This window comes from Syngnathoides biaculeatus, chromosome 2, assembly GCF_019802595.1.
Source record: "Syngnathoides biaculeatus isolate LvHL_M chromosome 2, ASM1980259v1, whole genome shotgun sequence".
NCBI lineage: Eukaryota > Metazoa > Chordata > Actinopteri > Syngnathiformes > Syngnathidae > Syngnathoides > Syngnathoides biaculeatus.
Genome location: NC_084641.1, coordinates 31,232,668 through 31,248,032, shown reverse-complemented (window position 1 = coordinate 31,248,032; position 15,365 = coordinate 31,232,668). Strand labels below are relative to the sequence as shown.

The following is a 15,365-nucleotide window of genomic DNA, read 5'->3' as shown; positions in this document are numbered from 1 at the left end:
AAAACAATAAACTCGTTTCAGTTCGGGTTAGGAAAACGTACATGCACGTGCAACACAGATGCTTTGTAACTTTCACTAACGACCCAGGCTAAAAGTAGTTGTGATTCTCAGCTGAGATGTATTCTTTCAACAGGACTTCCTACTACTTGCCCATTCCGACTTTCCCGTCAGCCATCTCGGGGTTTTCCAGAAAAAGCACATCAATACGCCGACGGGAGAGTTTTCCAGAAAATTGCACAGGATCGGTTCCACAGAACAAGACAAATGGGGGAGTTTGGGAATTTCATTTCAACGTTTCACTGCCTGTATGTTGGCCCTCTCCTATTGGCACCTTACACATTTCATTTGATATTATTTTTTTAGTGCATTCGCGCACTTTTGTGAGACGAACCCATCTGGCTCCAAAGTTAGCAACCGCTCTTGACCGGGGCGAATCGTAGAACGCTTTCCGTCTCTGTCGTAGCAGATACCCAACGGAACTTTGCCTCCGTGTTTGGAGTTCCAGTCAAGTGCAAAGTGCCGTTTCATTGGAAATTCACTTCCTTGTGGCATGTACGGCCACTGCTGCCGGGAGATTTTCAATCAATGAGCCGCCGACGCTGTGCGGCAAAGCCGTCGGCGCAGTGACTATTCTGCACTAGCCAAGCGGTTCTACGAGACTGCCGCCGAGCCCGGGCTGACATTTGACTTCGTTGGAGGTCATCTGCAGGATATCTGAGCTCTGCAATCCTGAAAAAAAAAAAAAAACCCAAACGAAAAAAGCCTCGGTAGCTGCTTTAAGCCCGAGCTGAACGGCGGCCTCGCGGTTAGGATGTCTGCCTCCCCGTCGGGAGCTCTGAGGTTCCAACAGCGTTGTTCCTGCGCTTTGATTTTTCTGCAGGTGCATCACGCATGTCGGTTCCAACCTTGGCTCCAGGAAAGATGACTGTGATTGCTGGCCAAATTCCATTCCGTGACAAAATATAGTCATAATTAACATTTACTCTAGGTTGTGTCAAAACTGAGGAATTATTGCAAGTCCACTTACAAGGTGCACCCTTCAATTTTCTGCCCACACACCTGAAAATCTTAAGCTAGGGGCAACTGCGCTCCAAAAAGTCTGAAGCTTTCTGTAAAATCTACTCATGTGGTACACGTCCATGATGGTAATGAACAAGCTCTTTGAAAATATTGCCTTCCATAGATTGAATGACAAGTACCCAAAAAATCTGTTGATTGTAGCAATCTTACCAGGCTATAGTCAAACATCTCTGAGAGCAAATATCCTCCTTTCAAAGACACACTGACACGCGTGCATGGTGACGGCATTTCACAGTCCGTCAAGAACGTGCAAACGCGCATCGTTTGTCATGCTAATGACGTGCGCCAGCCACAGACATCCTCCATCAACCTTGGAGTGACCCCGGGGCCAGTCTTCAGTAATTATCTGATTACATATTTCTCCACGCCCGCGCGACAAGCCATTAATGGATGTTGCGAATCCCTGATGACAACTTGCTCTCCGATCAATCGTTGATTAAAAGGACGGCGGAGACGCGACACAGCTTGACTCGGTCGGTTGATCGCTGCTCTCGAGTGTTTCCGTCCGCATCCGAGAAATTTCTTTTGTGCAGTCGATGGTGACGCCCGGCAGCCGAACGTCATCTTTTGTGCCGCACTCGCTCATAAAAGCCCGTTTGGAGCCATTCGCACACTTGCTCATGTAAAATTCTCTCACGGTACCGATAACAATTGCCCCGCGCCGCAGTTTTCAGTCACTCACTGTGGCGTAAACTCCAGCGGCGGTTGTGAGGATTAAACAGAACCAGGCAAGCGGTCCGCACGAAGGGCAGCCTGTCCCAACTCTTCTCAGCCGACGGCAGCGCTTAACATTTTCCAGCCATCGCTCCGCTCCCCATCACAGAAGGGCAAAGTCAACGTCGAAGAACTTTTTGCTTTCCTCCTCAGGTGATGATGTCTTTGCTTATTAGTCAGTGGGCGGCCATCTTGTTTTGGTACACGGGAAGCGCAATCTCCAAAAAGGCCATTTTCTGACTTGTTTGCACTAAAAGTATGAGAAATGTAATCCTTCTGCCTGCCTGGCGAGGTCGCGTGGACCGACATTCCCTCGAAACCGAGATTTTATAAATGCTGTGTACCAGGGGTCGGGAACCTGTGGCTCGCGAGCCACAGCCGGCCCTTTCGGCGGAGCCCTCATAACGCCCTCGTACTGTACATGTACATGTCAACCGACATTTACAATTCTCATTATTTGCCAGTGTCGAGATAGCAAAAGCGGTCCGGGCATCGGGGCGCGAAGCTGAGCGAGAACCGGACCACATTTTCTGTTTTTCACGCGAGAAAAGTCTGGTCTGAAAAATGTGTTGCGAAGCCAAAGTAGAAAGCGAGTTTACGGGAGGAAAAAGCGTGGCCAGAACCCGAGCTGGACCACCTCAAGCGGCGCGTTCCGCACAAATCATTCGAAAGCAATCAGAATTGTTGTTGGGAATGGGGATGGGCACTTGGTTGGGGGAGAGCGCCAAAGAGAAAAGCAACGAGATGACGCTCGTCTCAACAAATCGGACCCGCAGACGGTTCAAATTCTCGTCGAAAAGCTTCGTCTAGCCGTGGACAAGAAGGCACCTCTGCTCAGAGTACCCGAGTACGGGATAGCAGAAAGATGACCAATCTTTCAATTCGATCCGTCAACGTAATCGATCATGTTGAAGTTCCGCCTTCATCTTCATCTTCATCTTCATCATGGCTGAAAGCGCACCGTTAGTTCTTGTATTGCAAATACAGACAGCAAAATAACGTTCAGAAGTTGCGAGCATCAACTCAACCGTTACCGTGTACTGCAAAAAAATGTTGTGCTCACAATAATTTCGAGAAAAAACTGACGGCGATATGACTGAGTGGATTTAGGACCAAAGTGATTTAGAAGCGGCCTTTCAAATGCATTTGGTTAGCAATCCCATTTTTGTCTAGTTAAAAGAACAACTTCTGGAGATTTTCATGGTAAGTTTGCAACAACAACAACAACAAAATCAGTAAAACCGTTCTTTCTCAAAGTGTTCTGATAAGAATGTAAATGCCGAAATGTGATTTGTTGAAGAAGTCATTGAACTTCAATGGATGACACGTCTGACGACGCTCACGCTGGTCAATCAAAGCGGCCGTTCCGAGCTCAGACGCGTCAAAAATTGCTCAGCAACTTTGGCGACGAGCCACTTCGTTCCAACGGCAGCATCTGACCGATCGCCATTCGACCCCGCGACACATTCCGTGCGGCTGATCGCGGGCAAAAGTGTCACGAGTGGCGTCGCGTATTGCGCCAAAATTTAGCTTTGAAAGGCTTTTGCATGAAAAAAACCTCTCAGGACACCCGTAAAGCACTTTTTTTTTTTTTTTTTTCCCAGCAAAGAGGTTCTTTTCCTTTCAGCCGCACGCAGGTGACCGCGGCGGACCTTGAGGAGGAAAGATGCGCGGCCCTCGCATGAGACGGGTAACGGCCCCCCGGGCTCAATTCTACTTGTGACTCAGCCGCTCGGCTCACGCGGGAACGATATCATGCAACGGAGGATTTGAAAAGCGGAAGGCTCATTGCTCGGATCCTACGGCCATTTTGGAGAGTCATCCTTGCCTTCCCTGATGGGACTGGAACAACGAGAAAAGCCCCCCGGGGGGCTGGGGGCTGTTACTCGTATCCCTCCTTCCCGTATATTGGACAATTTTAAGGAGGTGCTTTCTGGACGGATGCCTCAGAGGTGTGATATAACGCGGTTTATGGGGCCGACTTTCAATTATATACCGTCAAAGAACTGTAATGTGCTGTGTTGATGAATCCCGAGGGAGTTTTTTTTTTTTTTCAATTGCTTGGAGGTGACCGCTTGTGTATTAAAACTGCTGACTGGTCAACGAGCGAAATAAACTGGAACCATTTTTGTGGGCCGCGATCCCTTCGCAGTAACATTTGCGCTGAGCGCAACATGAGAGGTATCCGGGCCGGTCCTCTTAAGAACGGAGGCGATTTTCAGGGCCATTCCTTTCATAAACGTGCTATGCTAACTTCAGTTACATTGGAAGCAAATGAACTGATCCTCATAAGTGTGAAGAAGAAGAAGAAGAAGAATGTCATTTGTCCTCATTATACCGCTGTACAACGAGATAGGAGACGCTAAGGTGTGCTGATATTGAAATGATTTCGATATTGTTGCTGTCATGCAGAAACCTTGTCTGTCCGCCCGTCCATCCATCCATCTAGTTTGCATTGCACTTTTTCCTCACTTGGCTTGTGGGTGTGCCGGAGCCGATATCAGCCCACTTTGGGCGAGATAGGCTGCTGTCGGTAGTGTACGAAATAGATGCAAAGAATACTTTGAGAGAGACGGAAGAGGAGAAAAATCAAATCTGTTTGCCCGAGGAGTAACAATGATTTGTAAGGGGGAAGTCAGAAAGCCACCAAATGAAAAATGAATGAAAAATGGAAAGGCAAGTGGTCATGATGACATACAGGTGGAGGTACGGAAGCAATTTGGAGAGGTGGCTGTGGACTTTTTCTTCAACAGAATACCAGCGGGCGAGAAGATGCCTGAAGAACGGAGGAAACGTGTGCTGGTTCCCATTTTTAAGAACAAAGGCGATGTGCAGAGCTGTCGGAATTATACAGGAATAAAGATGACGAGCCACACGATGAAGCGATGGGAAAGAGTAGTGGAGGCTAGACTCAGGACAGAAGCGAGTATCTGCGAGCAACGCGATGGTTTCATGCCTAGACAGAGTGCCACAGATGCAGTATTTGCCTCGGGGATGCTCGTGGAAAAGTACAGAGAAGGTCAGAAGTGTCTTTGTGGATCTAGAGAAAGCCTGCGACAGAGTACCAAGAGAGGAACTGCGGCACCGCATGCGCGAGTCTGCTGTGGCGCAGAATTATGTTAGAATAGGACAGGACATGTGTGAGGGCAGCAGAACTGAGAAAAGGTGGAGGTGGGACTGCATCAGCGATCAGCTCTGAGCCCCTTCCTGTTTGCGGTAGTCACGGATAGGCTGGCAGATGAGGTTAGACTGGAATCCCCTTGGACCATCGTGATGTTCGCAGATGATATCGTGATCTGCAGCGAAAGCAGGGAGCAGGCGGAGGAACAGTTCCAAAGGAGGGGAATGAAGATTAGCCCAAGTAAAACAGAAGATACGGGCGTGAACGAGAAGGGTGGAGGGGGAAGAGTAGAAGCTCCACGGAGAAGCGACGGCGAGGGTGGACGACTTCAAATACTTGGGCTCAACAACACGGAGCGACGGTGAGCGTGCTCAGGAAGTGCAGAAACGGGTCCAAGCGGGACGGAACAGCTGGCGGAAGGTGACGGAAGAGTCTCGGCTAGGATGAAGAAGGGGAACGTTGATAAAAGAGCGGTGAGGCCGGCCATGATGGGCGGATCAGAGACGGTGGCAGACCTGAAGCGACAACAGGAAGCAGAATTGAAGATGATGAGGTTCTGGCTTGGAGTGAACGGGTTGGATAGCGTTAGAAATGAGCTCGTTTGAGGGAGGGAGAGCCAAACGTTGGAGGTTTCGGAGACCGGGCGAGAGAAGAGAGCAGATGGTTTGGACGTGTTCAGAGACGAGAGAGTGAGTATGTTGGGAGAAGGGTGACGAGGATGGAGCTGCCAGGCAAAAGACCAAAGAAAAGGTTGAGGGATGTCGCGAGGGGAGGACATGAAGACAGTTGCAGGAGATAAAATGGGCCGACATGGAAAAATATGACACGCTGTGATCATCCCTAACAGGACGAACCCAAAGGAAAAGAATGAAGAAGAACAGGATTCCGGGCTTTTCCGCGTGTTTGACATTGGTCCATGACGGTATATGATAGCAATATTAAGCTATAATAAGTGTGTAGTACAGTTTCATCAAGACGGCGTTGTTTTGATTTTTCTAAGCCGCGATTTTGCCTGACAGCACAGATCCTGTAAGTTGAAAAAGAAATCATCATACTTGAAGCGTCCTGAAGGTGTGTTTGGGACTGCTGACAACGCTCGAACGGTCCTCGTGGTCAGGACGGCGTGAAACAAGCGAGCCGACCTACCTGCGTGGCTCCTGTGGGCCTGCGTGGGGGAGGCCAGACAAAGCGACAGCAGCAGACTCCACACGGCCACCCCTCCCGTACAAGGGCCCCGCTCCCGCATTCTGCCGGAAAAGAGAGGGGGCACAATTACACGCGTACCTGATTGGAGAACACACGCAAATCCTTCGCCGTCCACTTGTGAAAAAATGCAAGTCGACTTCCTTCCGCCGTTGCGCGCGTGCATGAAACGCCAAGAGCTCTGAGAACGCGGCCAAACGTGTCAACCCGACACACGTTCGCACGGCAACTCGCCACCGCCTCATTTACACGCAAAAATAAATAAACATATTTGGGTTGTGCTGTGTCCACGCCGTCGCCATGTCTTTTTTTTTTTTTTTGTAACTTTGGATGGCGGGAATTCGCATGGCATCAGCCATCCCCAACCGAGCTCACCGTTCAAAACTGCATCAAACAATCAGATTTCGCCAATAATTAGTCAGCATTCTACGACTATTTGAAATACTCGGGCGGGGTTCGGCTTTCCAGCAGGTTTCCGGGAGCGGCTTCCTCGGGCGTTCCTGGCAGATTCCACGCCGAGAATTCTCCGCCGCTTGGTGATGTGTGCCAGGCAAAATGGACGCAACGAAGCAAGCCCACGTGAGAAAGGAAGAGCGAGAAACAAAAACGGGAGGTCTCTGATGAGTGCTGCAGTCTGTTCCGTTCCTTTAATTAGTCCCCTTGGAATGCCCGTCCCCTTCCCGTTCCCCATTCCCCCTCCCTCCCTTCGCCCCGTTAGATCTCCACTCAGCATTTGAGCTTGCGTTCGTTCTCGCTCGAGCCGGACTCACATCCCGCCGGCGTCTTTGAGTTGTCAAAGGTCTGACAGAAAATGGAGTGGAAATATTATTTTGATATACATTCAAACTGGAGCCGTTCCTGGAGCGGTTCGGAGAACATCTCGCAACATCAGCCGAGCAAGTCGTCGTTTTGTGACAAAAACACACCAAAAAAAAAAAAAATCGAGCTTTGAGGACGAGCGCTTAATCCGGGACTTCATTTTTTGCATTTGAGTACGTCACAAATTTGTTCACAAAATTTGTGTTCAAATCTGAGTCTACAGGTCAGGATGTGGAATTTCAAAGTAATTGCCTCAATTGATGCATTAGATTGTGTATCGCAAAAATGTTTTGATCTTACACAATTAACAGATTGAAATGCATTTACAATTTCTCCGTTTCCGTGACAGCGTTTGAAGTTGTTGTCGGCAGATGACGAAGTGCCGGATGAGGATTGGACCCCTCGTCCCGACATCGATGAAGGGAAGGACTCTGACACTGGTCGGGGAAATGAGCACCGTAAAGGTCTTGCTGACGAGGGCCCGACAATTGCAGCGGTAGAAGCAAAGGGAAAAGAAAAGACAAGAAGACAAACGGCTGAGTTTGATCACAGTCACGGACCGGACGAGCTCAGAAGAAGAGCGTCCAACGACATCACAGGCGAGCGCGAGCGCGACCTCGACCGCTTGGCACCACAGAAAAACGCCGTGGGCCCGAGAAGATTTCAGCCAAGTCAAGGTCGGCAAAGGAGGTGGCCGTTGGGGGGGCGGGCTTCCAGAACTCAGGTGAGATCCGCTCGACCCGGGCAAAGCCGCAAAGGTCCGAACGCCGCAACGGGAACCGTTTCCATGATTTGGAGAAAAAGGCACAGTTGACAAAAAATTGTCTGGACTGCATGTAATGCGGAAAAGTAGCTTGGAAGATACAAAAGGATACAAAACACACACGTGCAAATCGAGTTTTTTGTCATGGACAGGAACAAATTTCGGTTCCAGATTGAAGACTGTCCATTATTTCTTCGGTCAGTCGAGCATTCCGGGCCTAGTCGGGGACGATCGTCATTTCCAGCCGATCGTCTGCTCCGCGGCTTCCGCGTTCGGTTCTGCTTACGTTCGTAAGGTTTGTGCGCTCATTTTGCATTTTTAAGACAAAAAAACCAGGCACGGAGGATGCTTCCCCGAGCAAAAGTCAGTCTTCAAGGACAGCACAAAGTGACAACTCTTAAGTTGCGATAACAAGCCAGCCTTTGCCCAGGAACGAGTCTTCCGTCACTTCCGCGCTTGCTTAACACCAGTTACGACTTTGCTAGCGCGCAGGTCGACGGTGCGGCATCCTTGAGTGTTCCCAGGCAGAGGACAAAAAGGTGCATCTGATTTCCGCGGCTGATTGATGACTTCCCATCATGGGCGACTCTAAATTGCCCTCCGGTGGGGTTGCCAGCGGCGATGGTTGCTCGTTTTAACGTGCATCGCGATCGGTTGGCGAGCAGTCGGGGGTTCCGTCCCCCGCCTGCTGCGACCCTCGTGAGAATAAGCGGCTCACTAAGTACATGGATTCACGCCTGTTCCTTGTTGGGTGCAAGTTCCCATTTGAACTGAAGGACCTCCTCCTCTTCGGTGGGCAGAATCTATCCAAAGTAATTGCAAGGTTAAGAGCTTTCAGCCGGGTGGGGGTCCGTCTGCAGCGTTGCCCAGCACTTCGTCCTGGGCTTTCCACTCCAGCGGATTGGCCATTTTTAGGCGTGCGTGCCGGCTCATGAAAAGAGTTTTGTGCCACCCCAGCAGAAAAGCGCATCGCGGATTTGACATTCGCGTCTTTCAAATCATCTTTTGCCTTCTCCTTGCTCAACTTGATTCAACCCAAGGGTGTCACACGCCATCCGTCTCCGTCTCCGTCTCCACCTCCCGTCTCTCTCTCTCTCTTCTCTGTTTCTGCCAACCTGGAGATGTTGCTTCACCTTAAGGTACAATCCCGATGTCACAATAAATCCGTCGTCTACGAGGCTCCTAAACCATCCTGAGGTCAAACAGACGTGCACGGACGACGCTCCGCCGCTGAAAACGCGCATCCAGGTGGTAGAAATGCGGGAATGATGACAAAATAGCCACGCAAGCTCCCGCTGTGCGCGTGACGACAATGTGTATGTTTTTAATTGCATTTTCAACCTTATTCCAATGTAAGAACTAAATCCTTGGATGACAAAAATAGAAATGCTGCCATGGCTTGGAAGTGCAAAAGAACAACACTTGAACATTCACGCAAACGCAACAACAAAATAAAATCAAACAAACGGGTTATAATTGCAAACACCTGGAAGTGAAACGTCACATTGGACAGATTTTCTCGGAAATCCCACGACCTTTGTCGGCAAGCTCCGCCCAGCTTCAACTTGATTGGCTCCCGCATCGCCACGCAAATGGAAGACGATGGCTGGCCGAAATCGGACCACCTTGAACACGCCCTTGAGCAAATTTCTTAAACCATCAAAAGATTGACTGATTGAGCGACGGAAGAAGCAGGCTGCTGAAGAAAAACGATGCTGGGGAGGCTTCAGAAAGGAAGATGGCGAGCGACAACAACTCTGAAGGCACATTATGAGTCACTTCCCTAGATTTGACCGTGGACTGTACATTTTTTTCACTGAAACGTAACGCGCTCCTCCGGTGAAGATTGAATACATGTCAAAGACGTCATGGAGTAAAGTTGAAGTCACGCGAGCCGAGCCGGGCCGAGCCGGGCCGAGCCGGGCCGAGCTGGCCCCTCTTCCGTTTCCTCTCTGGCAACATTCTGTAGACACCAGAGGGGGGCATCGTGCTAACGGTTGTGGCGCTTTCGCTTTCGCTTTCGCTTTCGCTTTCGCTTTCTGCTTTCTGCTGTTGTTTTTGCGGCGACGTTCTCAAGACCTGTTTGGCCGCCCTAAATGCATCATTGGGCAAACGAAGCATCTGCTTGGGTGGTCTCGGCGGCCCCCGAGTGTGTCTGGCTCAGGCTGACGCACATGCAAACGCGCCGTCATTCAAAAATACTTTGACTGCGTTGCTTGCTTGCTATACTTGGAGGGGAAATAACAACTTTCATAGAAAACTGCGGAATCCCAACTCCCGCTACGCTACGTTGTCGTCATCTTTACATCCTTCGTGACAAGACATTAATATTGCAATTCTTAATATGATCAAACCTTCCGTCTTCTCGAATGTTTGTGCTTGTTAGACATTGGGCGCGAGACGGGGTGGACACACCCAGGACTGCACGCCAGCCAATCAGACGCCACCAATCATCGCTATCAAAAGATCATTTCTGGGAATCTTCCGTCTGTCTCGTGACGCCTTGAGGCAATTACTCGCCGTTTGATCTTTTTCACCTCACAACTTGACCGACTGGCTGCTGTCGGGAACGCAAGGCGACCAATCAAATGGTGCCGGTCCAGTCGCTCGCAGGATTTCATCACGGCGGCCCCCAGCGAGGCTTCCTGTTAGAGGGTCGATTGGTCATCGTGCAAATTTACCGGCTCCAATTGGTTCCTGCTACTGGGATGCCAAAATATCCTCATTCATTAAATGGGCAAAAATATGGATTTGTGTAATGGGTCGTTTCAATCATTTGGTCATGGTACTCTCATCAAAAGATTTGTTGTTGGTCCCCATCAGCTCGCACATTTTCCTTGTTGCCACGCCACGTTAGCACGCCGCCGTGTCCCAAAGACGGAAGTGTTGTGTCCACATCGTCCACTAGATGGGGAATAACGTTAATTCGTCGTTGCCTTCGTTGCTTTCATCCGTGGAAATGGACAAAGCACATGTCGATCAATTCTACCGCGTTCCATAAAGCCAACGTGGCTGTTTTAGTAACGCAGTAGGAAGTACCCGTGAAAGACCAGTTCTGAGGTTGGAACTGCGAGGCAGATGTCCTAACCCAGTGGTTTTCAAACTGGGGCGGGCGCTTCCCTTCCTTTTGACGGGGGGGGGGGGGGGGGGGGGGGCAAGCATGAGCACATTTCATCCTCAAGTTCCACCCAGCAGATGGAGTTCATTTTACTAGCGAGCACACGAGCCCACGGCAGCCACTGAAATGTTCAAGATGTTCCATTTTAGCGGAAATTCTTCTCGGTGGCTTGATAATCTCGCCCGTTTCATTTTTCAACTGTATATGGGGTTATAGATATAGATATAATTGTGTTTGTGTGGGGTGGGGGGCGGGGGGCACTGTTTGGGAACCACCGTCCTAAGCACTCGCCATACCGAGTTGGCCGTTCTCATCATTTGTTGGTTTGTTTTGAAATATGTTCCCAGTTCCGTTGGCACTGCCCTCGCGCCGGCTAACGCGTAGTCGTACTCTACGTCCGGTTAGCGTACGGCGGGCAACCCTGCGGGGTGCAGAATTCCGCGGTCATTGGATCCGTCGGAGACGCCGGCTTACTTTTTTCATTCTTGCTTCAGCATTGAGTCACCGTCGTCGTGGAAGTAGGTCGCTCTCGTACTGATCAACATTTCCCACGTCTGCACTTTATGTAACACGTCTCCCGTCTCCTCGGGGGCCGCGCTTGAAGTAGTACTTCACCGCCTCGAGGCCTTCAACCTGTTACTTTGCACGGAAGGTCACAGAAGGCTGAATTTTGAGGTACTTGAGAAACGGATGGCAGCTTTAGCGTTTTGCTGCTCCAGTGCAAAAAAAAATAATAATAATCATCATAAGAAAGCGGGAAATATACCACAAAACGGGCAATTTTCTTCTTCTTTTTTTTTTTTTTCATTGACATTTCTCTGCGACGGTGATACTTTTTGGAGGAAACGGCCTGATAAACGGATTCGTGATCACGAGCTGTCAATTGAATCGCTATCCACCTAGCTTTTGTTTTGTGTGCGTATTTCAAATTTCCTCGGAGCTTCCCGCATATACGTAACGCCAGATAAGCTCCGGCGACAAACATATGCGAGCAAATTCACACGCAGGCGAGCGACACAAACGATGGTACTACAAAAGAAGAGGAGGCCGCTCCAAAATTGCGATTCAATCGATTTGCGCGACCACCGCGGCGCACGAGTGGCGTACGACCGGGTTAGCTGCCGCTGCCAGAATGTCTGCGGACTCTGAAGTATTTGGGACAAGCACACAGAAAGTGCAGGACTGCCGCTAGCTAACAGATCAGGAGAAGCCAGCGGGTTTCACACTCATTGCACATCCGCGACCACCAGCAACGGCCATCTTGAGATGCCATATCAGCTGCAGCCATATCGGCGCAACAAACGCTTGCGCTGACATCTGATCTGATGGATCGTATTTTTTATTTATTTATTTATTTTTTTTCAATAAAATAACGGGCCAACTCTTTGTATTTATCGGCTGTTAAAAGTTCACCGGGTTGTGAGCTTGTCAACAACGGCAAACCCATTGCGAGTGTTCTTGAGGTTTGTATTCACAGACGACTTCAGAAAAGTGTGGCTAGCTCGCCCTGATTAACTCGAGGAAGACCCCGACCGTAATTTTTGGGGTTTTGCTTTTGTCCACTTGCGTTCCGCTTTTCTACGCTTTGACTTTGAGCTCTTGACCATCGTTTTGCCCCTCCACGCTGTTCTTGGTCGCCTCAGGACGGTCTTAGTTGGAACAGGAGCGACGGCATTTACGACATTTGCGATTTTCCAGATGTTGTTCAACTGTGTCAGCATTGACAGTCTAAGGCACGGCTACAGTATGCATAAACTTAGCGGCTGTGCTCTCTTTTTTGTAGCTTTTCCGCGTCGACATCGAGGTTTTCTGAACTTTCGGAAGATTCTGTAATTCAAAAAAATATCCATAAATACTAAATGTCAATCGATTTCCATTTCAAAATCCTTCGAGAGGAGCCGACTTACTTCAAAGTTGCTGGTGTTGCCTCATTTAAAATGTTCTTGCGTCACGTTTGATTTGAATAGCAAAAAAGTCCAACTCTTGGGTTGTAACGATGTCATCAATCAAGGTTGATTTCTTAGACGTCGAGCTGATATCGTCTCCCACAGGTTAGTTGGACACGACGATTTGACAGAGTCACGTTTTATCCTCACTGAGTTTGTCGTTCCACTTTTTTTGTGCCATATTTCTTTGACTCGGCGGGCCGAGCAGGGTTTGACCCGCGACGCTCTTCAGGTGGTCCGGCACGACGCCTTCAAAGGACTTCCTGACCTAACGCGGGCGTCTAGGCGACAGGCCTGTCGTCGTTCGGATTTCTCGGGGACCCGGATGATGATGGAGCGTTTGAAGCCGTTTGAGAGAGCTGCTGAAGATCTTTGTGAAGACTTTGCGGCAGGACGGGGATTCGAGATCTGGGCCCGCCGCTTCGTTAATCTTTTGTACTTTGAAATTGCGTTCTCACTTCCTGTTCCAGAAGTTTGAAGTGTCCAAGTGGTCGGCGACCTGGTCGGGGTGTGAAGTGAAAGCGTCCTTTTCAGATCTGCGGGAAAAGCCGTCCGGCATCGTTGTCCACCGGGGGAGGATCGTGTCGCTTGGAATTGGTTCACGACCAAAACGTGCGACGGACAAATTTGGAGTTGTGGGCTCTGCTGCAAAATCTCTCGCTGCGATGCCAAAGTGCTGCCGCGTCTCGTGTATTTATTTGCAGCTGTCCAACTCTTCCACATTTTTATTTTCATTGACTGTGTTGACTTGAATAAATTCTACTCCGAGGAAATTCCGATGCTTATTCCCATTTCCAGTTCAAACAATGTGGCTTCTATTTTGTATTTGAACGCAGAACCGATGGAGAAATGGCTCCATTCTTTTTATGTCATCACGTATCATCTGTTCCATTTGGATTGCACAATAACGACAGCTGTGACCTTTTGTGGCCGCTCGGGCTAAATCTGGGCAGATGTTAGCCACACTCTCTGTGATTGGAATATAAATGTAAATGTCATTATAATTATAACTGGACGTGTAATAATAATAGCTGGCCTCGCGCAACCGGACGCCCACGAGACACGTGGCCATCTCGTGGCTGTGTTGACAAAGCGTGGCCGACTCCAGCTTGATGCGTCCGCCTCGTTCTCAACCTTTAACATTTCTACGTATTCTTTTTCTCACCTTGTTGTGCAGTGGCACACGTGGGCGAAGGAAGAGAGTCTGGAAGATTCCATGTGCGTGACCAGAAAGCGGCAGCACGGCGGTGCAATCGGTTTGAGCCTTGGCCCCACAGTTCTGAGGACCGGGGTTGAAATCCCCAATCAGTCAAGCCCCAATCAATTTTTTTGGGTTCAAAATCGAATTGATTCAATGAGTGGGAATTGTTGTTGGCTGCTCAAATGTTGCTGACTTGACTATCAACCATTTTGATAGATTTGCTTGGTAAAGTGTAACAATTGATTCTGTGTAATTATTATTATTTTTTTTTTTTGACCTTCTCTCTTAAAAAAAAAAAAAAACACACACACCCACATATTGAGGAATTGTTCAAGGAAAAAAAATAATGGATAAAAAGTCGTAGAATGATTGACTTCAGTGGTCCCTCGTCACAATGGCCTAATGGAGACAGAGGGGTTATCCGAGATAGCCGATTGTCTGTCACGCCGAAGGGCAATTTTTTTGCGTCGTAGAAACATTTTTTCCGCAGCCTAAAGCAACCTGTAAATCGTAAAAATATTGTGAATAAGTATTCAAATGATGGTGTGGTCCTTCATCAGAATCCTCTTCATTTTCTTTCAAACTCCTGAAGTTTTGCCAACGACGGCCACGAGTCCGGGTACCGACTGGAAGCGGAGCGGCCCGAGCCGTGGCACCGACACGAGCTGGACCTGAACGCTGACGGCGGACTTCGAGTCTTTCGTGCAAAACGACCCGGCAGAGGACGTACCTCCCGCGGCTTCTGAGGAAGAGCGACGTGCCGCGGCGGGTCTTCCGTCACAGTCTGGTTCGGCGCTACCACAAAAAAGGAGAAACTCGGCCAATCATAACGGCTGCAGGGATCGCCCCCACCCCCACGGCCTGCCCTTGAGGACTTTCTTGCCATCCGAACTAGGACAACGTCCCGGTCAGCGGCTCTTCCAGCTGCAGGTAACACGGAAGGTGTGTGTGTGTGTGTGTGTCTCAGCGATGCTGTCCAAAGACACACCTCAACGTGTCTGGAATGTTTTTTTTTGTTTGTTTTTTTTCCCAATCCTGTTGTTGTCATCACGCTAATACGTTTGAGGGGAAGCGCCGAAGAGGTGCTGAGACCTGTTGAAATGGAACCTTCAAGTGTTTTTCACCGTCTCAGATGTCCAGACTTAAAGGGAGCCGCGCCGGCACCGTCGGGGAACGGCACGAGTCGCCCTTCCCCCACAAAACGTCTGCGGCTTTTGGTCGCAATTGGGATTTACAGATATATGTATCAGAATCAGTTTTATTACTAAAAAAAAAAACCACAGGAGGAATTTGGCTCCGGCAGATGGTGGCGCCTTGGGACGACATTCAGAACAAAGAACCAGGAACAACAAAGCGACAAGAGACATTTCTCTTTTGTAGGAACTTTTCCTTGTAAGAGT

The 15,365-nt window shown here is 49.3% G+C and overlaps 1 protein-coding gene across 4 annotated transcripts in view; it reads right to left on the bottom strand.

Annotated features, from left to right (window-relative positions):
• LOC133515309 (chemokine-like protein TAFA-2) overlaps positions 1–15,365 on the bottom strand; it is a 54,607-nt gene that overhangs the window by 21,816 nt on the left and 17,426 nt on the right. For all 4 annotated transcript variants that reach the window (XM_061847763.1, XM_061847752.1, XM_061847772.1 and 1 more), the window contains one exon: positions 6,062–6,162. In XM_061847763.1, the coding sequence (XP_061703747.1) occupies positions 6,062–6,161 (100 nt within the window). In that variant the 5' untranslated portion in view covers position 6,162. The remainder of the gene's footprint in view (positions 1–6,061; positions 6,163–15,365) is intronic.